Raw genomic sequence first — 25,657 nt, forward strand, 5'->3', positions numbered from 1 at the left:
CCCCTTCTCACTTCCTTTGGCGGGAGGGGCCCGCGGCTACCGGGGAGGGAAGCTGAGCCTGGGGGCGGGGAGAGCGCCCAGACTGGCCCGAGGGAGCTGCTGGTCTGGAGCCCAGAGCCCGAAGGGAGAGGTTAAGGATGGAAGGCAGCAGCTGCCAGACCCCAGGAAACCGAGTCTCCAACTCCCTCGCGCCCCCCGCCCCGCCCCGCCCCCCGCGGGACGCGGCTGCAGCAGGCGGGACAAGGATCCGTTGGCTGCGGACTGATTGCTCTGTCCTGGGCTGCTTAGGAGTCTTCCAGACCCACTTGAGATGTGTATCTGCTCTGGGCATCCCTGGGCAAACTCTCACTTCCGAAGCCGCTTCCGCTGGTCCTTCTTCCAGGAGGGACCTTGGGAATCAGGTGCGTTTCTGCCAGGGGAGTGGAGGGTCCCGAGAGCCAGGGGCATTTGGAAGGTCCCAGACTTTGAATGTTACGTCTAGAATTAATGACTGCACCCGCCGCCCCAGCTCTCTTCATTTTCTCATCCTAAAACGGCGGCGGTGGGGCTGGGGATCCTGCCGGGAGCGCCTGGCGCGCACATCAGTATTAGTCGCTCAGTAGTGTCTTTGTGACCCCATGGACTGTAGCCCGCCAGGCCTCTCTGTCCATGGGATTTCCCAGGCAAGAACACTGGAGTGTGTTGCCATGCCTTCCTCCAGGGGATCTTCCCAACGCAGGGATCGAACCCGGGTCTCCAGCATTGCCGTCAGATTCTTGACCGTCTGAGCCACCAAGGAAGCACATGACATCCGTCAAATGATGGCCCATCTTCTGATGTTTGGGAGACCAGTAGGCCGTGTGCTGGTCTCCTCCTGACGTGTGAGGAAATGGCATTTCCCAGAGGCTGTCGTCTGCCACACACAGTGGGGAAGTGGCGGAGGCAGAAACAGACCCTGGGAGAGCCTGGCAGGAAGGCCTGCATACTCGGGTATCCCCGCGCTCCAGGCCACACACCGCATCCTGCGCGGAGACTGGAGTGCCGCGGCGCCCCCTAGTGGCCACATCTGGGGAGCAGCCCGTTTCTCAACCGACGGGCTTGGTGCCTGCAAACCTCAGCAATGTCTCCAGGGCACTAGAAGTGAACAGTCAGGTCGACACCCCCGCCCCCCACCTTATTGAGGGCGTCAGGGGAGGCTTCTGGGAGGAGGCGACTTTTTTTGCTGAGACCGCGAAGTGAGCTGGAGTTAACCAGGTGAAGGGGGAACGGGAGGGTACACCTGGCAGAGGAAAACAGCTCTAGCAAAGGCCTTAAGATGGGAAGATGGGGACTCTGAGGAAATTTCAGGAGTCCAGGGCGGCTGGAGATGGCAGAGTGACAGGGAGTGTGGTGGCTGGGGTAACAGGTGCCAGATTGCGTTGCTTTGAGAGTCTCTAAGAGACGCTGTATTAAAAAAAAAAAAAAAAAAAGATTATTTTAGGTTCTGTTGGGTCTTCTTTGCTGCACCCTGCTTCCTCTAGTTGCGGCGAGTGGGGGCTACTCTTCCTTATTGCGTGTGGGCTTGTCATTGCGGTAGCTTCTCTTGCAGAGTATGGGGCTGGTCCGCTTCTGTAGTTGCAGCACACAGACTCTAGCCCGGGCTCAGGAATTGTGGTGCACGGGGTTAGTTGGCCCACGGGCATGTGTAATCTTCCCATACCAGGGATCTAACCTGTGTCCCCTGCATTGGCAGGCGGACGCTCAACTACTGGACCACCAAGGAAGTCCAAGAAGCAACTGTATTTTTGACCTAAGGTTACTGGGCTCTAGTCTGTATTGGTACAAGTCCCCTTTGGGCTGTTGGGGCCGACCTGTGAGGGGGTGTGGCCGCTTCCAGGGCGGGGGGATAATTGGATGGGACCCATTTGCGCGCGCGCGCGCGCGCACACACACACACACACACACACACACACACACAGTCGGGCACAGAAATCTACACAAGACAGAACTTTATTGATGTAGGGCTTCCTGGTGAGGGGGTGTGTGGGCCCCAGGGCAGGGCCTGTAGCACCATCATGGGGGTAGCCTGGATGACGGGGTCCCCCTGGGGCAGGTAAGGCAGAGAATGGGGTGGGTCTTCCCAGCTCTGCCTCCCGCTTCTAGCTGGTCTGGTTGGGGGCAGGGTGGCAGGGAGGTGGTGCTAATCCCCTCCCCCATAGCGGACATAGATTTCGCCCCCCAGCTCAGAGTGGAGGGGCAGGGCAGTGCTGGGGGGGGCAGGGCACCGGCTGACCCCCTCCCCACCCCCACTCTTCACAGTACATATTCCGATCAAAGGCGGGTGTTGTGTGGGGGGCTCCCTAAAGGTGGGTGGCAAGAGTTCTAGGGAGAGCAACTGTTCCAACTCAAGCTCACCCTGGAGGGGGTGGTCTCTCTGTGAACTGGGAGGTGCGCAGAGGAGGGGCCGTGGGCGTGGCCAGCCCCTCTCCATTCCCTCCCCCCCTCCCCCCGCCCCCAGTCAGGAGCCCTGCAGGAGTTCCCAATAAATAACTTCCAGCTCCATCTCACCATTCACTCCCAGTTCCTGCCCCCTCGGGCTCCTTCAGGCTGGTCAGCTGCAGGCCTGGTTCCCCCCACCCCCAGCCCGCGCACATCCAGGGCTCGCTCCGAAGGCCGAGCGCCCTCTAGCGGCCCTGGCAGGTTTTGCAGCACATCTGGCGGAAGTAGGCTCTGCTGCAGAACTGAAATTTCAGCACCAGGGGGCAGTAGGCGACCTTGTTCACATCCTTGCACTCTGAAAGGGGCGGGAGAAGAGGAAGGGGAGGGGAATCTGGTCTCAGCGCCTCCCCCCCTCCCCCCGTAGTGCGACCAATGGCTGCACACCGCTTCCTAGCTTCTCTGTGCCTTGGCTTCTCAGCTCTCAAAGTGGGGCTTCTAACAGTAACCATGTCACTAGGCTCTCTGGAGAATTTTGAAAGAGAGTGCAGGTCTGGGGCTTGGACACCGTATTAAAATGACGAGAAAAGTGTTCCTTTTCCAATTACCCGTTTGGTGTATATAACCCTTGCTCGTTTCCCTTTGTCACACACTGGGGACCTTGAACTCCAGTGTGGTCCTTCCTCTTAGGGTATATGTGTATTCTGTGTTCAAGGTAACTGACAGTCTGTTCCTGACAATGGACCAGGGTTCTCACTTAGCAGTCACTGACGTATGACAGAGCCTGGGCTAATACAGGGCTTCACGTGGATTTAGTCTCTCTCCTTAAGGTGGTATGGAGAAGGCACTGGCGACCCACTCTGGTACTCTTGCTTGGAAAATCCCATGGACGGAGGAGCCTGGTAGGCTGCAGTCCATGGGGTCGCTAAGAGTCGGACACGACTTCAGCGACTTCACTTTCATTTTTCACTTTTATGCATTGGGGAAGGAAATGGCAACCCACTCCAGTGTTCTTGCCTGGTGAATCCTAGGAATGGAGGAGCCTGGTGGGCTGCCGTCTATGGGGTCACACAGAGTCGGACACAACAGAGGCGACTTAGCAGCAGCAGCAGCTTAAGGTGGTATTACCTCCAGTGAATATATTAACACATACCACCACTCCTCCGCCTCTTGACAGATAAGAAAACCAAGACACAGAGATGGAAGATGAATCCAGGCAGTTTGGTCCCAGTGCCTGGAGTAAGTAACCTATAGCTCTCTATGAAATATATATTTACTTAGGTAGAAAGAGATGGGTATATTTAGAGCAGTGGTTTCCAAGGGAGGCAGTTTTGCCTCCCAGGGGATATTTGGAGATGTTTGGAAGCATTTTTCGGTTTTCACCACTGGGAGGAGGGGTACCATTGGCATCTAGCAGGGTCAGGGATGCTGAACCGTTGACAATGCACAGGGCCGCCCGCAAGACAAGGAACCTTCTGGCCCCAAACATCAATAGTGCCCGAGGCTGAGAAACTGATTGAAAGAAAAACATCAGGCAGATAATGTAGCAGATCCCTTTCATGGATCACAGCCTTGTCATGGTGAAGGGATTTGCATAACAATGAAGTTATGAGCTATGCTGTGCAGAGCCACCCAAGACAGACAGGTCATGGTGAAGAGTTCTGACAAAACGTGGTCCATTAGAGGAGAAAATGGCAACCCACTCCAGTATTCTTGCTGTGAAAACCCCATGAACAGTTTGAAAAGGCAAAAAGAGGACACGGGAAATGAGCCCCCCAGATCAGAAGGTATTCAATATTCTACTGGGGAAGTGAAAGTGTTAGTCGCTGTCTTGTCCAACTCTTGTGGACTGTAGCCTGCCAGGCTCCTCTGTCCATGGAGTTTTCTAGGCAAGAATACTGGAGTAGGTTGCCATTGCCTTCTCCAGGGGATCTTCTCCACCCAGGGATCGAACCTGGGTCTGCTGCATTGCAGGCAGATTCTCTGCTAGTCAGAACCACAAGAGAAGCTCACACTGGGAAAGAATGGAGGGCAATTTTTCCATGGGGTCGCAAAGAGTCAGACACAACTTAGCGAGTGAACAACAGCAAATGTCATAGATGGAAATGAACAGGGAGGGTTAGAGTCAAGGAGGTGGTTGAAGGAATGACCTGAGTTTGGACCCCCAGAAAAATCAGGTTCCTACAATGCCTGGCACACAGTGGTACCCAATACATGTTGGCAGGCAGGAGATGATGAAAGATGGTCTGGAGGTGACAGAGAAAGGGATGTCAGTGTTTGGAGGCACCCTAGGGACAAGGGTCCCTCAGCTCTCCTAGCTATGGCATCCTCTGGACAGGGCCCTCCCAGTGCCCCTCGGCCCCCCAGCCCCACAAACCTTCCAAGCCGTCCCCCGGGGGCGCACTGTCACATTTGGCCTCGCACTGCTGTGTGGCGGGTGGCCGCAGGGCCTCGGCGCACTCGCTCGAGGGCTGCCCGGTGTGGCTGGAACAGCGCACAGGGCGCTGCTGCTGCCCGAAGCCACACTGCGCGGAGCACTGTGGGGAGTCGCCGATGAGCGGAAGCCCGGCACCGCCGCCCACCCTGCCACCCCTGCCCTGGGTCCCCGCTCGGCAGGGTGCACGCGCCTACCTCGCCCCACTCCCCCGCCACCCAGCGGGCCGGAGGGCAGCGGCGCAGGTTGCAGCGCATGGTGGCTGGTGGCTTGGCCGCGGGCTGGCAATGCGCGGGGGGCAGCGTGGCGCGGTGATCTGCGCTCTTACAGAGGACCACGCGATGGCGGAGGCCCGGCCCGCAGCTGGGGGTGCACTGCAGTTGGGAGGGGGCGTTTCATGCTCAGTGGGCACCCTGCTCCCCGCTTGAACAAGCCGTGGGGAGGATGGTGATTCAGTGGGAATGGAGGACGGTATAGCTAACTTAGGACCAATCACGGGGGGCCCACTAGGGCCAGCGGGAGTGGGGAGGCGCCTGGGGGGGCGGCACCCGACGTGGGGCCACCCCGGCCCCTCCCTGTTCTGCCTAGGGAGTAGTGGGTGGGCTGCGGGCGGGAAGGGGCGGCTGACCTCCGACCAGTCGAGGGCGGCCCACTCCGGAGGGCAGGCAGGGCCGTGGCAGGCTTCCAGTACTGGGGGGCGCGGCTGCAGGCAAGCGCTGTCGTCCAGCGCCTTCTCCTCGGCCGCTGACACGCGGCGCTGGCACACGACGGAGCGGCTGCGCACGCCTGCATCACAACTGCGGCTGCAGCGCGACCAGTTCCCTACCACCCAGCTGTGGGGGGAGGGGCGGTCTGAGACAGTAGGCAGGGCAGCACCCTGACCTCGGGGCACTGGCAGGTCCTCCCGCCTAACAACCAGCATCCTTATGGAAACTGGCACCCGAATGCCTGCTGTTCCCACCACCCCACACCCCAAACTCAGAACATCTTTACTCTGGACCCTCACTGGGGGCAGGGAGGCACATCAGGGAGCACCACTGCTCTGAGTCTGACTCTGGGACACCCCTGTCTGCACCTTAGGGAGCCTTGACTCCTCTGATCCCAGGAGCCTGTCGCCCCGGCCCTGCAACCCCACCGGCACTCACTCAGGTGGGCAGGGCTCCGTGTTGCAGGCACGCTGCCTCTTGGGCAGCTTGCTGTGGGCGCTGCAGTGGTGGGGGGCCACGGCGGAGCTGTCCAGCTGATTCCGACACTCTACAGCCTGCACCTGGCTGCCTGGGGGCGGGTGACAGGCCCGCTCAGCCCTGCCTGGCCCAAAAGGTCAGCCTGGTGACCAGAACCTGCCCCATCCCGTCCCACTCCTGGGTCTCACCGCCTGCACACTGGGCTGAGCACTTGGTCCAGGGTGCGTAGTGCCAGGAATAGGGAGGCAGTGCATCACGGGCAATGGGTGCATTGAAGCGGTAGCGGAGGGCAGGCAGTTCAGTTTGGGTCAGTACCTGGGGTCGCAGCGGTGGGGGATGGGGGGTGGGGGAGAATCAAATAGAAGCCAAGTTTGAGATCCCAAAAGGATGCTAACGTCCTCCTGCACCGTGCTCCCAGCCCTGCCGTTACCATGACGATGAGAGATGCATTAATGGGTCCTAGGGCTTCTAGGCTCTGGGTCTGATCCGGCCCTTGTCGGAGCTGAAAAGTGGTTCCGGCCAGGGGCAGGCGGTGGGGCTGGGGGGTCCCGGGCAGCCCCTCCAGCAGCAGGGACTCCTGGTCTCCCTTCAGGGCTGGGGGACAGCAAAGAGGTCAGAATTCCAGCCACACTGATACCCCCGCTAACCCCAGTCCTCATTCCCCCACCTCTGGCTCACCCAGGTGACTGAGGGAGAGGTTCAAGTCCTGGATGAAAATGTGGACGGAGCCTTTGGGGATCCAGACGACTTCCTCATACCCTGGAGAGGAGAGTTCAGGTGTCACAGGCTTGGTCTGTCCCTGTACCTGCCTGCCCACCCCACCCCCCACTCCTGGTCCCTGATGACAGCAGGTAACCATTACTGTGCTAAGCGCTTACAGAGAGGCCCACTGTGTCTCTGGCTCTGTTAAGTAGACACGTCATCATACCCACTTTACAGATGACAAAACTGAGGCTCAAAGAGATGAAACAGCTTGCCTAGGTTTTATAGCTAGGAAGTGGTTCAGCTGGGATTTGACCTCCAATTTTCTTACCTCTCAAACCACTAAAATGGTCCAACCCACCCCCACCCTAAGACAAGCAGCAGGACTGAGCTTTGGGCAGAGGGAAGGGGGTACCATGGGGTTCCTGAGCCATATACGGTGACTTGATGGTTTTAGCAGTCAGAGTCAGGTTGCAGTGGGCTCCATCACTTATGACTGGATGATCTTGGGCCCCTGTGGACCCTCTATCCTTGCCCACCTGCATCCCCCATGCATACTGGTTTAACTGCCTGTCCCCTGGACGCCACACTTGGGCTTCAGTGGCTGTTTGGGCCCTTAACACTTTCCCACTCTCACCGCCCCCCAAACACTCCCTGGGGTCTCTTTCCTTCAGCCCAAGGCTGGGAAGCCCTCGACTTACCACACCCTGCAGCTACCCTTGCCCCTAGTAAGCTTTGTGGTCTGGCACAGACAGCCCCTCAGTCCCCTTGGAGAGTCATGCTCCTGGCTCCTCAAGATGGCATGAGACCCTCAGGATGGGGCATGGGAGAGATTTAGGTACCCACCCTCTGGGATGCTTTCAATGTGAAGGTTTAGGCACCAGAGCCCAAGCCAGTTCCTGACTGTGACCTGGGGCACTACTCCTGAATCTTTTGGGGTGAACTGTGCCCCCAGCTGCCAAATGGGGGAGTGTAGGAGAGAAGCTGGGGTCTCTCACCAGTCCCAAGCAAGGCTGGGCTGAAGACCCCCTCGATGGTCTCGCAGGCACTCCCGTCACCCCCGCACACTCGGCACTTGTCCTCTCGTAGGTCGGAGCCCAGGACGCGGTCGCAACCTACGTGCTGGGAAGGGCAGTGGTGGGGGAGGGGGTGTCAGGGAGCCGCCTCCCACCTCCAGCCACCCGCCTCCCCTGCCCTCTCTCTGGGAGTCCCCTCCACCTTGCACTCGCCGCTGACACAAATGTCCACTGTGTCCGGGCGGCAGGGAGTCCCGTCCACCACAGCTGCTGCCCTCTCCGTGTAGAAGTTGAAGCCTTCTGCTAGGCATGTGAGAGAGCAGGCCTTCACGCCCCCTGGGGGGCACAGCCCCATTAGACCAAAGGCCAGACCCCAGACCCAACGAGGATGGGCAGGTTGAGCAGAGGAAGTGGGGTCCCCGCTGTATAGTCCAGGCACTCATGGGCACTCTGGTTCCTTGGGAGAGGGGCTGCTCAAGACAAAACCCATGATCCTGCCTCCACCTGCAGCTGTCCCCCTCCACTCCACGACCTTCTCAGTTCCCTGCTCACCTCCCCGGTATGTCTTCCATGTGTAGAATTTTCCACGAAAGGGGACGCTGTCAAATTCAGAGCACTGCATTTCCCTGAAGTCCTGGGAGCCTGGGGGACAGTCCTGGGGGCACCAGAAGGGAGAAGTCAGGAGGCCAGGTACGGAGTATGGGGGGATGTAGTTAGGGCAGAGGCCCAGAGGCTGGAGAACTCATGCTCTGAGACTGGAGGCAGGGAAGCCAGGAAGGAGGCCCGAGGGACAGGTGCCTCTGCAATGGGAGTAGGTGACTCACTCGAGTTTGTGGGCAAGCTAAGAATGACACCTGGGTTTCTGGCTTCAGACCATGGGGCCTTTCTTGAGAGAGCGGGCCTAGAAAGGAGTCAAGCACACTCTTCATGAGCGTGTGGGACTTGTGGCTGGGAGTTTTGGACAGGAGACGGTGATCCCTGGTCAGAAAGGAATGCAATGAAAACCTGGCCACTGGATTGGCAAGGAGCACAGGGTCAGCTTTGGAGCAGGGGTGGGGCTTTGGTGGGGAGTAGAATTGGGCAGTAAAGGAAGGGGCCCGTTGTGGCTGGTGCGAGATGCATCTACTGCAAATGTGTGAGCTGGAAGGAGCTGGGACCCAGGACAGGTGTGGGGAGGGCCCGGAAAGGAGCGGGTGGCCGCTGCAGGTTCCAAAGAGATGGTGGCCACCCGGTCAGAGCTCACTGGAAACTGACTTATGCCTTTCTTTCCTCGTGTCAGAGGGACCCGGCTTGAGGTCCTGGGGGAACTCGCCTCGGTGTTGCAGGAGCGGTGCCTCCGTCTCTCTCCCAGGCAGTACTTGCCCCCGATGGTCGGCCTGGAAGCGGGGGCGGACAGGAGAGAAATGGGGCAGGGGGGACGGGGGGAGGGGCCGCCCGCCTCTCCTGCAGAAGGGCCTGAGAACTGACCTGGGGCTGTCGCAGTGTCGGCTGGAGGAGGACACGCCGCCACCGCACGTCCGGCTGCAGTCACCCCACGGGGTCCACGGGCCCCAGGCGCCGTCCACGCCCTCCGGCCTCGACCCGAAGGGGACGCAGACCCGCTTGTAGCACCACTGCGGGTGGGATGATGAGGCAGGTGAGTCGGACTCTGCAGTCTCGAGGCCTTGGCGATCATTCCCACCCCCTCCCCAGGCCCACAGCTGGAGCTCTAAGCCCTCGGGGGGTGGGGCGAAAGGGGGAGGATGGAGGTGGGGTCCGTAGACCTGGATAGTACAGGGTAACGTGGGGGCGTGGCCTAAGCACAGTCCCCAGCAGTGGGTGGAGCTAGTATTGGGCCAAGCATGCAGGGCGTAGCCTGGGAGGGGTGTGGCCTCGGGCAGGGGGCGGGACCTGCAGGCAGTGGGCGTGGCCAAAGCCGATGGCGGGCCCCGGCGGTGGCCCAGGCCGGTCGAGGCTCACCCCCTTGTCGATGGTGTGTGTTTGGCACAACGTGCCCTCGGCGGCCGGGATGCTGTTGGTGATGCACCGGTTGCTCTTGCTCAGACACCACAACTCGCTGCAGACCTCCTGCGGGCCAAGGTGCCCGCTCAGGCTCGGACCCTCCCTCCCACCTTCCTTGGGAGAACCCAGGCGACCCGCTCAGTGGGGCTCCAGCCTTCCTTTCCTGGGTTTCTTTTTGCAACTACTGGCAGGGTATAGGAAGGGACCTCTTCTCGGGCTATAAGCAGCTCTTATCAAACACCTAGTGAAAGTGAAAGTCGCTCAGTCGGGTCCGACTCTTCACGACCCCATGCACTATACATACAGTCCATGGAATTCTCCAGGCCAGAATACTGGAGTGGGTAGCCTTTCCCTTCTGCAGAGGATCTTCTCAACCCAGGGATCAAACCCAGGTCTCCATCATTGCAGGCAGATTATTTACCAGCTGAGCTACAAGGGAAGTCCTATCAAACACCTAGGAGACCCTCAAACTCCCTTAGGCACTATACTCTCCATTTTACTGTGGGAAAACCAAGGATCAGAGAGGTAGGGTCACTTGCTAGAGGTCATACAGCTGCTAAGGAGGCAATCTGGATTCTATCCCAGAACTTTAATCGATAGCTGGGTCTACGATCTAATCCCTCTGTAGTTCAGCCCCTTCTTTAGTAGCTAAGTCCTGTCCCACCCTTGCGACCCCATGGATTGTAGCCCAAGCCCATGGATTGGGCTTCCCAGATGGCACTAGCGGTAAAAACCCTGCCTGCCAATGCAGGTTAGATGTGAGAGACACAGGTTCGATCCCTAGGTTGGTAAGATCCCCTAGAGGAGGGCATGGCAATCCACTCCAGTATTCTTGCCTGGAGAATCCCATGGGCAGAGGAGCCTGGCAGGCTGCAGTCCACGGGTTCACAAATAGTTGGACACAACTGAAGTGACTTAGCACACAGGCCCTTCTATCCATGGGATTTCTGGGCAAGAATACTGGAGTGGGTTGCCATTTCCTTCCCCAGGGGATCTTTTTGGGAGTTCAACCCCTGGCACTTCCCAAATTTCTAGAAGGAAACTTGGGACCGGCTGAGGAATAAGGAGGAAGGATGCTGGATTTCTTTTTAGAGTGGGCAAAGCAGCCCACCTCAAGAGCTGTGGTTCTGAAAAATCCAGGCTTGATGATGGCTCAGGTCAAGGGTCCCACCTCTAACTTTTTATTCCCCCAGCAGGTGGTTCTTATTGTTTCCCCAACCTAAACTGGCGAAGCTCCTCAAAGTTTTAATCTATGGAAGGTTGAGAGGGGATAAGGCCAGGCTAGGTCTGTGTGGAAAGCTGCTCTAGTTCTCCCAGTGAAAAATCAGCCCATCTTCTTCCTGAGTCTTACTTGGGCTGGCCCAGACCCTGGCAACCCACTCTGGTACTCTTGCCTGAAAAATCCCATGGACAGAGGAGCCTGGTGGGCTACAGTCCAAAGGGTCACAAAGAGTTGGACACGACTGAGTGACTAAACACACAACACAAAGACTCTGGCAGCAGGTCCTGTCCATGGCAGGAAGCTGGATCAGTCCCAGGGAGCCATTCTGACCCTTTAGGTCCAGGTTAATTAATATCCCTGGACAAGCTTTACTGGGTTCAGGTGTGGCCAAATCTGACCTTCTAGCCTACATCCTGTTCATTTCCTAGAGTCTTGCCTCTGAGATGTGGAAATCCTTCTTGCCTCATTTTACAATCACATGTAATCTTCTCTTTGAACCTGATCCTCCTAAGCTTTGAAGATTTGGGATTGGACCCATCAATGGCTGTAGGAAGGGACATTTCCTGTGTCAGCCTCTGAGACAACTGCACACATATGAGAAGCTTACAAGGTGGTCCTCAAACTTGCTCCCTCAAAGGATACTCTCATCTTAAAGACTCAGCCTGGGGCTTCTCTGGTGGCTCAGTGGTAAAGAATCTGCCTGCCAATGCAGAAGTCATGGGTTCAATCCCTAGTCTGGGAAGATCCAACATGCCTCGGAACAACTAAGCCAGTGTGCCGCAACTATTGTTCCCGGGAGCCGCAACTTCTGAGCCTGTGTGCAGCAATCACTGAAGCCCATTCACCCTAGAGCCTGTGCTCTACAACAAGAGAAGCTCCTTTAAGGAGAATCCTGGGCACTGCGACAAAGAGTAGCGCCCGCTCACTGCAACTACAGAAAACCCCGCACAGCAATGAAGGCCCAGCACAGCCAAAAATAAATAAATAAATAAATAAAATTATTAAAAAAAAAAAACAACAGAACAACACCTCAGCCTGGTTTTCTGGCTTCACTTGGGTTATATTCTCCTGGCCATTTGCTAAAATATGACAGATCCCACTTCTGACACCTCTTAAAGAGAACTGCCTAGTCTAGCTCTGCTTATCCTCCTTTCCACAAGGACGTGCCATGGTCTGTAAGAAATGAGCCCTGGGTCTCATTTAACTCTGGGAGACTTTAACTCCACCACTGATTTGCAACACATCCCCCCTCTCTGCGCCTTGTCTGTAAGATGGGCCTTGCCTACATATGCCTGACAGGCATGTGACGACAGAGTCAGTATGAAAGGGCTTGCACAAACATCTTGTTACAGAGTGATAAAGGCCGCGACTACCTCCGGACCATGCCTCAGGTCCAGCTCTTTACACATATTAACTGAGTTACATGTAGTCCATTATTTATCCCTTTGCCAGGAGGGCCCAGAAGATGTTCCTTGGAAAAATAAAAGGAAAAGTCTATGCAACATACAACCAGCAGTGGTCTGTGCGTGATAATCTGGCACTTCCTCCACCTCCCTACCTCATTATAAACTTTGGATTCAGAAAAAAACCTCGACTCAAATCCCGGCTCCACCATATTCTCGAACTGTGACTTTGGGTAAGGCCTTCTTCCTATTCCTCAGTCCGTCCCCCCGCAATGTGTGGCTGTCAGGATTGTCAGGAGTTTAACTGAGATGATAGGTATGGCATGCTGGACCTGTAGTGGGCATTCAGTAAGTGTCTGCCATCACCGTCACAGTTAGGACCCCTGGGACACAGCAGAGGCTCAAGTGGCTTCTGAATTCTTTAGGAATTCACTAGAGGGAGCCAAGTTGGGTGGAGTGGGGTGGCAAGAGTGGGTTAAATATAAATGGATCAAGGGGCTTCCCTGGTGGTACAGTGGTTGAGAATCTGCCTGCCAACGCAGGAGACATGGGTTTGATCTCTGGTCTGGGAAGATCCCATGTGGCAGCTAAGCCTGTGCGCAACAACTACTGAGCCACCATTCTAGAGCCTGGGAACCACAGCTACTGAAGCCCACGTGCCTAGAGCCTGTGCTCTGCAACAAGAGAAACCACTGGAACGAAAAGCTCACACACTGCAACGAAGAGTAGCCCCCGCTTTCTGCAACTAGAGGAAGCTTGCACACAGCAACAAAGATCTGGCACGGCCAAAAATAGCTAAATAAGTAAATAAAATAAATCTTTAAAAAGATTTAATGGATTGAGGGTTTCTTTCCCTGTCTCGCACTGGAATAAAGTGAGGGCTTTTAACACCTCCCTGCTCCCTGTTTGGAGTTGACACGGCCTCAGCTTGGACATTCAAACTGATCTTTTTGAGTCCTGAGGATGTGAAGGGCTGCGGCTGGGCTATTTGGGGTGAGCCTGTAACGAGTTGGGGAGCATGTTCAGGGAATTGGGGAAGATGGGCAGGGGAGGGGCAGGCCCTAGATGAGCCGGGGGTCCCTGGTGGCTGAAGAGGGAAGCCAGTGGGGCACCAGTTTCCTGGGAGGAGCTGGGAGGGCACCCCCAGCTCGCTTCTCTTTGGGTGGATGGGGCTTTGAGAGCTGAGCCTAAGCCTCAAGAAAGAGTGGGGCGTGATCAGGAGGCTCAGAGCTTGTCCAGCTAAGGACTGGGGCCAAGAGATCTTGTGAACCAGTCAGCGGGGGATGCAGGGAATGAAGACAGGGTGTCCCTGGAAGCCTTTGTCCCATTTTTTTGCCAAGTGGGGAAGATGGTTCATCCCTTGGGAAACTATTTCCACCAAGTCTGGATGTTTGGTTAAAAATGGCCCCGTTAGGGATCTTGGGACTTTGGTCCTGCTGCAACAGAAGGGGTACCCCCCAGGTTCTCCCCAGTTCAGCCCCCAAAACAGGGGTCTGGAGAAGCAAGGGGATCCCATTCTTGTCCTTGAGCACTGAGATTGCGTGTGACATTTGTATAACCCTCCCATCCATCTCTGTCCCCGAACCCGCCACTGAGGCTCACATCCCTTCCCAGCTCTCCCATCCCCACCCCCTGTCCCCACCCCACCCCTGACCCTGGTGGTGGTGGGCCCCCTCCCCTCCCAGGAAGGAAAGCAGGAAGGCTCTCTCTACCCCGTATTTACACTGACGCGATTTGACTCCATGCTGGAAGCGGCACTGCTCATCCGCGTCGTAGGCCTGGCCAGGGGCCACGGTTGGGTACACGAAGTCCTGTCTGGGGGGCCGGTTGTTCAGGCAGAGCCCCAGGCCTGAGCTGTGGAGAGAAGAGTGCGGCTGTCACACTGGAGGGCTGCAGGCCAAGCACACAGGGGCCCTGGGGAGCAGCCCTGAGCGTATCCCCCTCCTCGGAGGCAGCCCCTCTCCCTGCAACATGAGTGTGAGACCCTGGGCGGGATGGGCAGGCGGGCGGGCAGATCCTCACTCCAGAAAGCTGGTGATGTAGTCGCGGCTACAGGAGGACCACACGAACGGGTTGGTCTTCATGGTGATGTGAGCCGCCATGAGCTTTGCTGGGTCCTGGCCACGGGCCCCGCAGCTGTTGCCCACGCCGTCGTGGTTCATGCCAAACCTGGGGACAGGGCCAGTGAGCAGCTCCACCAGGTGCCGGGCGACACTCCCTGCTCCTCCTGCCCGCCGCCTCCCGTGTCCCCGGCCTCACGTGTGTCCGATCTCGTGGGCGATGGTGAACGCCGTGGCCAGGCCGATATCTTCGTTAATGCTACAGCTTCTCTCTCGCTCGCACATGCCGCCCACAGGGGCCAGGCCTGGGGAATGGGCGTGGGGGTGGGGCGGGGCTGGGGGCTCAGGGCTGTGTCTGTCGGCTCTGTCCACTCTGCCAGGTCCCCACCCCCACCGGGGCCAGTGTCACCCAGCCCACTGCCTTCAGAGGTGCCTGAAACCCAGGGGACCCGGGTACCTAGTGTGCCGCAGGGTTTGTTCTTGTAGATGCAGATGTCATAGCTGTGGGAGGAGACGGAGGAGTCAGGAGGCTGGGCTGCCTCCCTAAGGGCCGCCCTCCCTCAACCCTCTCACGGTTGAGTCCTGCCCCTGAACCGAAACCTTATGCTCTTCTCCCAGCCAGCCTTGGAGATGCTGGGGTGCACGAGTGGCCGACTGAACAAAGGACAGAGTGAGGGATGCGTCAAGTGCCCAAATAGATCCCCACCTGCCTCCCCACATTCTCAGGCTTGCAGCAGCCCCTCCCCTTCCCTGGCTCCCCGACAGGGCGACTAGACAGTCCTGGTCTCTCCCATCTCCCAGCAGAAGTGACCTCTGCTTGGACCTGGGCAATCCCCTGGACCATTTGCTCCTCCCCCGGCCCCCTCCCCAACAGAAGGCGCCCCCCGGAGCCTTCCTTGCCCCTCACCGCGTGATGAGCACTGCCGTGTCATGGTTGGCCACACCGTTCTCCGGAATGGCATTGCCATGGCCGCTGCGGTTCACGATGGACTTCTGCCACTTACAAAAGCTGTCCAGGGACTTCCCGGCGTGGTGGGTAATCTCCAGGGTGGGCTGAGGATGGACAGAGTGAGGTACGCGGGTACCAGCCACCCAGGGGGCAACGCAGGCAGTGCTGAATTCTGTGGTGGTGGAAGGTGGGGGAACCTCCCCCCACCCCCGCACCTGGTCCTCTGTGAGCAGGATGAGGCGTGTTACCAGGATATTAACGATGTTTCCCAGACTCGAGTCCTGGAAAAGTTTGGCAACCTGACCTCCAAGAAACAAGAGAGACCGAGTCTTAAGAGGGGCCCAGAATAGGAAACAAAAAGAAATGAGGACAACAGCTTGTATCAATCAAGAGCCTACTGAGTGCTGGGGCTCAGGCTATGCCTGCCGCCCAGATCTTCACAGTAGATATTAGTATTTCCATTTTACAGATAAGCCACCCGATGCTCAGAGAGGTCAGGACGCACAGCTAGTAGGTGCTGAAAGTGGAACTCCAGTCTGGCTAAGCCTTCCTGCTAGCGTTTGTCTTTCTGACTCAAACCCCCAGCTCAGCCTGTCTACTTGTCCTCCATCCTCGAGGCCCACCCAACAGCTGCCTCTGCCCAGAGGCGGCCTGAAAGATGTGCACATCTGGCCTCATTCCATACTGTCTGAAGGCACCGATTTGAGCATCACCACTGGAAAGTGGATGTGTGGAGGCTGGAAGCTCTGGAGCCAGTGGTCAGAGGGGAGGTGGATGACTGAGGCCACTCTGTGCAATGACCTTGAAGCCCTGAGCCATCACCATCCAATGTGGAAACTCCCCAGAAACCCTGGCAGGTTTGAGGAAACTTGGAAGCCCAAGGAAGGGAGGCAGAGCCTGGGCAGAAACCAGTGGGGTTAGGCATGATATTATGTCTACATAATAGGTCATCTGTCTGTGCTAAACTTTCTCTCTTCCCTTTTTGCTTCAGTGGAACAACAGCATCACTCATCAAACCCTGACTACATGCCAAGTTGTCTAGCTGTCTTCCCTCCCACCACAGCTTTGTGACAGGTACTATTAGAATCCCATTTTACAGAGGCGGGAACTGAGGCTCAGAAAGGTCCAGAGTCTTGATCAAGATCCAAGACGGGCGCCAACTCTGAGTGTGAGTCAGCCAGCTCATCTTGTATGAATTTACAGGACGGTGCTCGGGTGAGCCCTGCATGCAGAGAGACGCACGCCCATAAGTGTACTGCTAACCTCAACAAGTACCTGCAAGCTGCCTGTTTAATTTTATACAGTAAACAATTATAGGGTAAGTACTATGAGTTAGGTGTATGGTGAGCACTTTAGCAATTCACTGTATCCACGTAGCCTTATGAAGTTACAGGTGGGTAATCCAAGGCAGAGAGGCAAAGTAGCTTGCCCAAGGGCACACAGTCAAAGATTGGCAAAGCTGAGATTTAAGGCCAGGTTGGCTAGCTCCTGAGTTCATGCTCCTAACCACTGTGCTAGGCTACTTTCACTAACAGGCTTTCTTTCTGAGGCACCCTGTCCCCTTCCCATTCTGTTTCACTGGCATTTGATCAGTGATGGGGGGGGATGGTGACAGCCCTTTTCCTGACTCTGGAGGTGGGCTCCACATTTTTGGGGGTCCATGTCCAGGGAGGGGGAGGCACTTACAATGTTCATGATGGCCAGCACGTACTGTTCCACATCCCGGCGTCCGTGGTAGGCCACCATCATCTTGTCAGCCACCACCAAGGTCTCCACGTAGCGCTCTCGGCTGACGGAGCGCTTCAGGCCTGGTTGGCCACGCTCTGTTTCATTCCCGAGGGGCCGGGCAGGTGGCGGTTTCAGGGTGCGCAGCCACCACGGCCGCCCCTTCCACGGTTTCTCATCTGGATGGGCAATTTCTGGTCATTCTGCTGCTTTCTCTAGCTGTCCGAGTCCCTGTCTGACGGTTCATCTGCCTGTCAAACACCTCATTCTTTTGCTCTTGGTTCTACAGTGGTGAGGCTGCCCCACTGCCAAACTCATTGGTCGAACAGCCACCCAGCATCCCATGACAATTAACATGACCATGCAGCTTCCCGACAATTCTACTGCCCAAATAGAGGTGTGTAGCAGCCTGCTCTACTGCCAGAACTGTGTGCTGGTATGGCTCCCTGGCCTTCTGACTGGGCAACTTTTTACTCACCCTGCAGCCCAACTGTCTGGCTGTAGAATAATCCCCCTGCCTGACAGTCTTTTCTGATCAGCTGTCTCACTGGTCATCCAACTATGACACCACTTTTCTGTTAGTACAACCCACTGTGGTTGTGTGTCTGCCACGATATGCTACTTTGAGACTGTCAGCTATGCAACTAACAACATTCCAGTGGTCTGTATTTTCACGGACAGAGATTATTGTTTTTAGCTCTATGACTATCCTGGTGAATCACTGATGTCCAGCTGGCTCCCCTAATGGCTTAAGACAGTAAAGAATCTGCCCGCAATGTGGGAGACTTGGGTTCAATCTCTGGTTTGGGAAGATCGCCTGGAGAAGCGAATGGCTACATACTCCAGTATTCTTGGGGCTTCCCTGGTAACACAGATGGTAAAGAATCTGCCCACAATGTGGAAGACCTGGGTTCGATCCCTGGGTCGGGAAGGTTCCCCTGAAGATGGGAAAGGCTACCAACACCAGTATTCTTGCCTGGAGAATTCCATGGACTGAGCAGCTTGGCAGGCTATAGTCCATGGGGTTGCAATGAGCTGGACACGACTGAGCAACTAACACTTTACTTCCTTTCCCATCCCTTAAATATCTGATGTTATAACTGTCCCCCTGCACATCTGGTTGTAAATCTGATCTCCCAAATGGTGGTTAAGTTCTCCTGACATTTTCCATTGTGCAACTGCTCCAGTATCTGCTACCACTATCCCGCTGCTTAACTGTCTGATCAGACGATAATCCCACAGATGGATGGTTTTACAGCACCTAGCTGGCTATCCGGCTGCCTTTCTCACTCACTGTTGGGCCATCGGACTCTGGAAGTGACAGATGGGCTTGTCCACTGCCTACTGCCCTGCTGACCATCTGCATTGCTCCCTGCACGCAGCTGACCTTCCAGGTGGAGGGACGCCGGCATGCACCTCTATCTTGAGGCACAGGTATTGTGCCTCTGCCCAGCCCCAGACAGACAGCTGTACCTCTCACTCCACAGGCTGTGTCCAGGTGAGGGTGACGCAGAGAGGAACGCTTATATACCACGTGGGGGCCACTCTCCTCCGGTCCCCGGTGCCCCTTGGGCCCCCCTTGCAGGGGCTCGATTAAGTATTCTTCTTCATCTGCCACAATCAGGCCGTGCTGGGGGTCGGGAAAGTGGGACAGAAGGTTCGGTCAGGTTCCGGGTCCCGGGACCCCTGGGGCCCTATCTCTGTCGTTCTGATTTGATTCCGTTTTACTTGGTTTACGGTGCTACTGCCTTTTCAGTTTCTTCAGATGGGTGTTCAGCTCATTAATTTTCAGCCTGACCTAAGGCTACACATTTTCTTCTAAGTCCTGCTTTAGCTGCATCTTAAAATAGCTAATCCTCTCGGTTAGCTCAAAATGTTTCAACAACTCCCACGGAAGGGGACTTCCCTGGTGGTCCAGTAGCTAAGACTCTGCACTTCCCAGGCAGGGGACCCGGGGTCAATCCCTGGTCAGGAAACTAGATCCCACATGGAACAACTAAGAGTGTGCGTGCTGCCACTAGAGATGCGGCATGCACGATGAAGATTAAAGATCCCGTGTGCTGCAACTAAGACCTGGCGCAGCTGAATAAAGACAGAAAGGAAAAAAGAGAGGGGAAAAAAAAAGTTGGAATTAATAAAAACCCCTGCCACTGTGATTCCTTCTGTGACCTATATAAGTGTTTTTCTTAACTCCCAAGCTTGTAGGCGTTCCTCCCTATCTCCCAGAACCCTCCACTCACCAGGCCCCCGCAGGTGCTGATGGCCACGTGGGAGCTGCTGGCCTGGCCCTGCAGGTGGCCCGCGTAGAGGCAGTGGGGCCGGGCGGCCCTCTGCCAGGCCAGGCCTTCTCGAGTCCAGTACTCCACGGACACGTGCCCCGCCAGGAGGCGAGGGCTGTGGGTCAGGTTTAGCAGGAAGTGGGTGCTGGGTGCGGCCACCTTGTAGAAGAGACGGGACTCTGCTTGAGGTCCCGTGCCCCGACGCTGCCTCCGGGGGGCCGGGGGCGAGAAGGCCAGCAGCGCCCCGTTGTGGTCCACTCGGGTGGGGAAGGCGATCTCATAGCTGTCTAGACTGGACAGGAACTCATCTATGGGTGAGGGTCAGAGGCCTGGGGTGGGCCCCGGGAAGGAGCCCTGTGTCCTGCCTGCTTGGCTGCAGGGTGAGTGAGGCTGGCTTCAGTGGCCCCTGAATCTGGGTCACTGGCCGCAAGACTCTGGCCTCACCAACCCCAGGGCCTCCCCAGTGCCCACGATCCCCGTTCAGTTCCCACTGCCACCCCCCACCCTGGGTTGGGCCTACCTTGAGACCGGAAGGCGTGTGTGACCTCGAATGCGAGGCCCAGCCCCAGGGCGAGGGCCCAGTGGAGGATCTGGCAGGCGGGAGCCATAGAGGCCACGTGTCCACATGTCTCTCCCCAGCCCCGGCTGCTGGCAGCCCATGCAGCGCTGCCTTCCCTGTTCACAGCCTGGACAGCATCACCGGGCTCCTGGGAGGCGAAAGGGTGGGGAGCTGGGTCAGGGGGGCCTGGCCCTACTGCCGGCTGGAGCAGTGCCAAGGTCCCTTGCCAGGTGGACAAGGGCACCTGCAACCTACCCTCTTCCCAATCCAGGTTTGAAGACTCTGAACGCATCTCTAGCTCAGCAAACTCCCTCCCCTTCCCCCCATGCCCCCAGCATCCCCCTTATCCTCTTAGGACAGCTGAGGATCTGGACTCCACGAGCACCTACTATGTGCTGGCTACTGGCCAAGCACATTCATCTCCATGATAACCCTTAGGATTCATTCATCAGGTGGTGACTACATAATATAGGCTTCCCTGGTGGCTCAGGTGGTAAAGAATCTGCCTGCAATGCAAGAGACACAGGTTCAATCCTGGGTAGGGAAGATCCCCTGGAGAAGGGCATGGCAACCCACTCCAGTATTCTTGCCTGGGGAATCTCATGGACAGAGGAGCCTGGCAGGGTACAGTCCATGGATAATATGAATACAGTCTCTGCCCCACTCCCCCCTCAACCTATGGGACTCAATCTCCCAGGAGCAAGATGACAGACCAGTAAATGAAGAGACACATGATTCAGATCAGGCCATGCTCTTTATGAGAAATAACCGAGAGGCTTGGAAGTGGAGGTGGGAGGATGAAGAGACAGGAGAGGGTGTGCCAGGTGGAGGAGCAGCAGGGGGCAAGGTCCCGGGGGCAGGGAGGAGCTTGGTGCGGACCCACGACCCCGAGGGCCAGCGCAGGAGGACCACAAGGGGAGAGGGAGACTGGCCTGGGACACATGAAGGTTGGTCAGCGTGCATTTTCAACCCAGAGGAGACCCAAGGCCAGTGCTTGGTGCCCCTCCCACCTTGGGTGAGGGGTCCTGCCTTGGGAGTCTCTGCCATGGGTAGCACCACTCACCCCACCCTGCATCCTGATCTCTGTTCCCGTGACCTCTCCTCCACCCTGCCCTTCCAGCCTGGCCCTTAGTCCCGCTTCCTCTCATTTCCGATTCTTCCTCGAAGCTTCAGGCCTGCGGGGCAGGTCTATTTCTCCAGCATCTACCCTGGTCTGTTTCTCCAGCATCTACCCTGGGCCAGCCTGCCACAGACACCGCTCTGGGCCACCGCCCTGTGCCAAGCCCTCCACCCCCTCCTGTCTCCGCCCTCCTCCTCCTCCTCTGTGCAATTTCCCCCTTAATCACACACTGTCTTGTTTTCTTTGCAGCCTGGCCAAGTCTGAGAGTTGATCCCCAAACAGGGCAGTTCAGCTCCTGAGGGATGAAGCCAGATAGATGCTGACTTAGAAGCTGACCTCTCCCCTCTTCTGATTGGAGCCCCTCGGCCCAGCCCAGTGATGGGGAGCTCACTCTCACACTTTGTGTTGCTCTTTTCAGACAGGCTGATGTTTACCCCAGGGGTTTCTTTTTCCCCCTCTTGTTTACCTTACGGGGGCTTCAGTTGGTGGCGCGGTGTCGAACCCTTGTGTGCGGGTCCCTCTGGGCCTCAGCGCCTCTTCTGGGAGCCTGGACAGGGTGGGAAGGGGCAGTGAGGAGAGAGGAGCTGGGGCTGCAGTTCAGGGGTCACTGAGGACACCTTCTCCCCAGCCCTGGTCAACCTCCCTTTGGCTTTCATCCTCCCTTGGTTCCTAGCCCCCGTTCCCCCAAAGTTCCCTCCTCCCCCACTTCTGTCCCCCTCTCCCACCCCACCCCCATCTCCTCTCCTATTCCATCCCTGACTAGCTCTGGGATTCAAGCCCTCCCTGTGTGGGGGTCCCTTGAGCCCCTTCCTGCCTTAACCACCTCCCCATGTCCAGGCGGCAGCATTCTCACTGCAAATGAGGCTGGAGCCCCTTGGCCTCACCCCAGTCCTGTCTCTCCTCCTCCTCCTCCTACTCCTCGCACTGCCAGGCCTGGTACAGTCCTCACCTCATTCCTCTGAAGCTGGGCCCCTCTCCCCAACAACCTCACCCGCCTCTGGTGCTTCCAGCTCAAGGGGGTGTAGTGGAGAGGGTGGAGGACCCAGCACAGGTGATGGGTGGGGTGGGGTGGGGTGTGGGGTGGGAGGAGCCTGGGAGGGTACAGGTACGAAGAGTCTACCAGGGGGAGGCCAGCATCTGTAATAGGGGGACAGCCTGTGCAGGGGGTTGGGGGTGGGGGTGGTGGTGGGGCCCATGAACAGATTGGCTGCTCTGGGGCAGGGAAGAGAGGAGGCCAGGGGACAGGTAGAGGATTCCTGGGCCTGAGCCTCTAGGGGTGGGGGCAATAGCATGTCAGCAGGGGGTCCCCCCAGGCTGCATGTGGGGGGTGATCACACGTCTGCGACTGGGTGACTTTGTGTGTGGTGTCTGCCCATGTGACCCTGCGCGCAGCTGCAGGAGTGTGTTTGTGTGTGTGTGTGTGTGTGTACCCAGGCCTGGCCTTCCCCCCAGCTCCTCCTCCTGGAAGGCAGGAGGGAGGTGGCCGGTGTGGGGGAGGGTGCCAGCTCGCTGGAGGCTGGGGGAGGAAATGCCGGACGGAAACCGCCTCTACGGAGACTCCATCCCATCCTGGGGATCCTGGGGGGACCCCCACTGCTCTACATCCAGACTCCAGGGCTGAGCTGGGGGCCAGGGCCACAGAGCCTCCCTGTGGAGGCCAAGGCCGAGATGGAGGCTGCCCCGGGGCAAAGGCCAGGCAGGAGTCCCTGCCTGGAGAGGAGAGCAGACAAAGGCCCAGCCCGGAGGAGGCCGGCACCCAGGCACCCGGTGGGTACGCAGCCAGCCGCTAATTAAAGGCCCTGAGCCCCTGGCTGGAGACACTGGAGACAGACCTCCGTCTCCGAGGCCCCAGTCACCAACTCAGGGGAAGTGGGCGGCGGCCCTCCCACACCCAGACACACACACACACACACACACACATATACAGAGACTTGAGGGTGACCATACCTGTGCAGCAGGGGGACCAACAATCAGACACCCCAGACCCACAAGACAACCCCCCTACTCAGTACACACTCACACATCCCAACACCAGAGACACAACCACAGACTCCCCAGATCTGTGTGCATACACACTCATTCACACACACACCCCACAGACAGACACACACACCCGGGCCTACGTGCACAGACACGTACACACTCAGAACAGACCAGGAACACACTCACACAGTCCTGCAAGCCTCGAGACCCACCAGATGTATGTACCCACAGGCGTTTACACACTCCTTACACCCTGACACACACAGGGAGACACGCCGGCAGATGTGTGCAAATACACACTCATCCGGACACTTACCCAGGAGACACTGGACTCCGTGCACACATTGGCTTACGCTCACACTTCCGCAGATACACAACACCCACATCACACATCACACACAAGTTCAAACACAGCCAGACATTCAGATTTTCACGTAGGCACACAGGCGCCGACACACGGCATTTATACAGACGTGGATATCCACATCCACACACACACACACACACACACACACACACACACACACGCACACACGGAGCAAACAAACCCAGACAGGAGCTCCCAGGACCTCAGGGGCGCGCTGAGTGTCGCACACGCTCAGGGACATCACACACCGCTGCAGCCCCCACGGCCCGACGTCCCCCGTCCCGCGGCCCAGGGACACCCCCGGGCTGCGACGCGGACGCACAGGGTCGCCCGCAGCCCCCCGGCCCGCCGCGCCCCGCCCGCTCCGTTACCCGCGGCCGGCCGCCCGCCCGGGCCTCCGCCTGCTGTCCCGCCGCGGTCTCGCCGGCCCGCGCGCAGGAAGGGAGGGAGCGAGCGCGGCGGCGTGGCCGGGGGAGGGGGCGCGGGGACGGCACTTCCTGAGCCGCCTGCCAGGGTTATAAAAAACCCCCAAACCGCGCGCCGCCAGGACCCCGCCCGCCGCCGCCCGGCCTGGGCCGCGGGCTGGACCCGAGCCAGGGCCCCGGGAGCTCGGGCGGCCCCGCCCGGACCGGCGCCCCCCCGTGGGGGCGGGGGAGGGGTGGGGGAAGAGGGGGGTGACACAGTGGGGGCGGGGACAGTGGGCGGGGGCTGGGGGAGCGGAGGGGGCGGAGGAGTGGGGGAGGGGAGGGTCAGGGTATCAGGAGGGAGGGAGAATTAGGCAGGGGTAAGGGAAACGGGGAAAGGGGAGCAGGGGGCTGGTCGGGGGAGGGGGAGATGGAAGGGAAAGAGGCGGGGCGAGGGGGAGGCGGCAAAATCGGGTGGGGGGATCAGAGGCAGGGAAGGGGGAACAGGGAGGGGGAGGGGAGGGCTCACTCCCTCGCTAGCATCCACAGCGTCCACAACAGCTGTTATTTATTGAAGGCTCCTCCTCGCTCAAGCAAGCATTTATTGGGCGCCTCCCGTGTGCCAGGCACAGTGCCCAGGGAGGCTGGATCCATCTCAACCTGCTCCCTCCCAGCTCTACCCTCTGGGAGTTTGACCAGCCCTAAGCCTGGGCATGGCCTGACTGGGCCCATTTCACAGAAGAGGAAACTGAGGCCAGACAGTGGGGGGAGAGTGACCGCTCTCTGAGAGTAGGGGTCCTGTGGGTTTTGGACACCCCTGGGTCAGTGTGCCATAGATGAGCTAATGTATGAACAAGGGTGACCTGGAAGGTCAGAGCAAGGTTGGGATTCAAACCCTACGTGGCCGGCTCCCCCTCAGGCCTCTGGACATCTGTCCAGGAGGCTGAAGCTCCCGGACAGGACGAGGCGGTGACCCCTAGACCTCACCATTCCAGGTATTTTCCAGGCCTGGCCCCCAGGGAGCTATGCAGAGGCTGGGCTGGCCTTGCCCTTGGCCTCCTCGGCTTCCTCATCCCTGGGTGGCTGAGGGGGCCGGTAGTAGCCTTTACTGGGCCGCTGGGGGAGGGGTTCTCCCCTTAGCAAACTTGTTTTTGCCTTGAACTTGGAATGACATATCAGGGCTCCTGCATACAGTAGGTGCTCTGTAAATACCACAGTCCTCCTGGAGCTCCCACCAAGTTGACCCTCCACCTCCATCCCACCCTGTTCCACCCCCCACCCCCGCCCCCCCCCAACCCCGCCAGAGGGGAGGGGCAGCCCATCCTCATGTTTGCTACCCACTCGTGGCAGGGAGGAGCAAGTCTAAATGAGCCCTCTCTGCCTCTGCCAGCCTGACCCTCTGTTCCCCTCGTGGGCCTGTTGGGAGCCCGCCCCGAGGTGCCTTTGTTTACCTCTTTCTCCGTCGAGGTGCCTTTGTTTACCTCTTTCTCCGTCCGAGGTGGGGGGTGGCTGCCTTTGTCTTCTCTGTTTGCCCTGATGCTAGAAGCTCCTCCTTTCAGCCCAGTCTGGTCCAGCCACAGGCCCTTAGTCTGCTGATGGGTGGCCACCAGACAGCACCGAGAATTTCTGAGCTGCTTTCAGCCGGGAGAGCTCCCAGGCTCGGCCACTTACTAGCTGTAAAACCTCATAATTATCTGGGAAACTGGCTCTTTGCATCTATGCCACAGGCCCACATGTCCTCTGGGTGCTCTTTCTCCCCACTAGGTGTGGTCTGGGTAGAGCGTGTAACTTGGCTGTAAGCCACACCCACATCCCATCTCCTGGGTTCCTGGACTGATGGGATGATGGGCACGAA

General features: G+C 58.0%; 1 protein-coding gene and 1 long non-coding RNA gene across 12 annotated transcripts; one reads left to right on the forward strand and one right to left on the reverse strand.

Moving 5' to 3' along the window:
- Positions 1 to 42: 42 nt before the first annotated feature.
- On the forward strand, positions 43 to 13,201 carry LOC112447352 (uncharacterized). Of its 5 annotated transcripts, XR_003035504.2 has the most exons (4): positions 43 to 401; positions 701 to 1,233; positions 6,695 to 9,366; positions 11,382 to 13,201. It is a non-coding gene; the product is annotated as an uncharacterized lncRNA (long non-coding RNA). The 5 variants fall into 5 exon arrangements; XR_009495183.1 differs by lacking the exon at positions 701 to 1,233; XR_009495184.1 differs by lacking the exon at positions 43 to 401 and having other exon boundaries at positions 408 to 1,233.
- ADAMTS10 (ADAM metallopeptidase with thrombospondin type 1 motif 10) lies at positions 1,953 to 25,276 on the reverse strand. Of its 7 annotated transcripts, none has more exons than XM_010806923.4 (26): positions 23,770 to 23,823; positions 21,515 to 21,595; positions 19,890 to 20,076; positions 19,331 to 19,677; positions 18,564 to 18,720; positions 17,052 to 17,269; positions 15,581 to 15,664; positions 15,324 to 15,469; positions 14,874 to 14,917; positions 14,616 to 14,721; positions 14,379 to 14,525; positions 14,069 to 14,210; positions 9,690 to 9,797; positions 9,198 to 9,343; positions 9,043 to 9,106; positions 8,283 to 8,385; positions 7,933 to 8,066; positions 7,713 to 7,836; positions 6,691 to 6,771; positions 6,443 to 6,606; positions 6,201 to 6,327; positions 5,974 to 6,103; positions 5,457 to 5,661; positions 5,026 to 5,202; positions 4,772 to 4,931; positions 1,953 to 2,752 (listed from the first exon to the last, which is right to left on the reverse strand). In XM_010806923.4, the coding sequence occupies exons 3-26, from the start codon at positions 19,975 to 19,977 to the stop codon at positions 2,643 to 2,645; spliced, it is 3,312 nt and encodes a 1,103-aa protein (XP_010805225.1). In that variant the 5' UTR covers positions 19,978 to 20,076; positions 21,515 to 21,595; positions 23,770 to 23,823; the 3' UTR covers positions 1,953 to 2,642. The 7 variants fall into 7 exon arrangements, with proteins under 7 accessions (XP_010805225.1, XP_059744102.1, NP_001192679.1 ...); XM_059888119.1 differs by having other exon boundaries at positions 9,621 to 9,797; XM_059888117.1 differs by lacking the exons at positions 1,953 to 2,752; positions 23,770 to 23,823 and adding exons at positions 3,633 to 3,906; positions 25,254 to 25,276 and having other exon boundaries at positions 9,621 to 9,797.
- Between the last annotated feature and the right edge of the window lie 381 nt (positions 25,277 to 25,657).

The sequence above is a fragment of the Bos taurus genome, chromosome 7 (assembly GCF_002263795.3).
Source record: "Bos taurus isolate L1 Dominette 01449 registration number 42190680 breed Hereford chromosome 7, ARS-UCD2.0, whole genome shotgun sequence".
Classification (NCBI taxonomy): Eukaryota; Metazoa; Chordata; class Mammalia; order Artiodactyla; family Bovidae; genus Bos; species Bos taurus.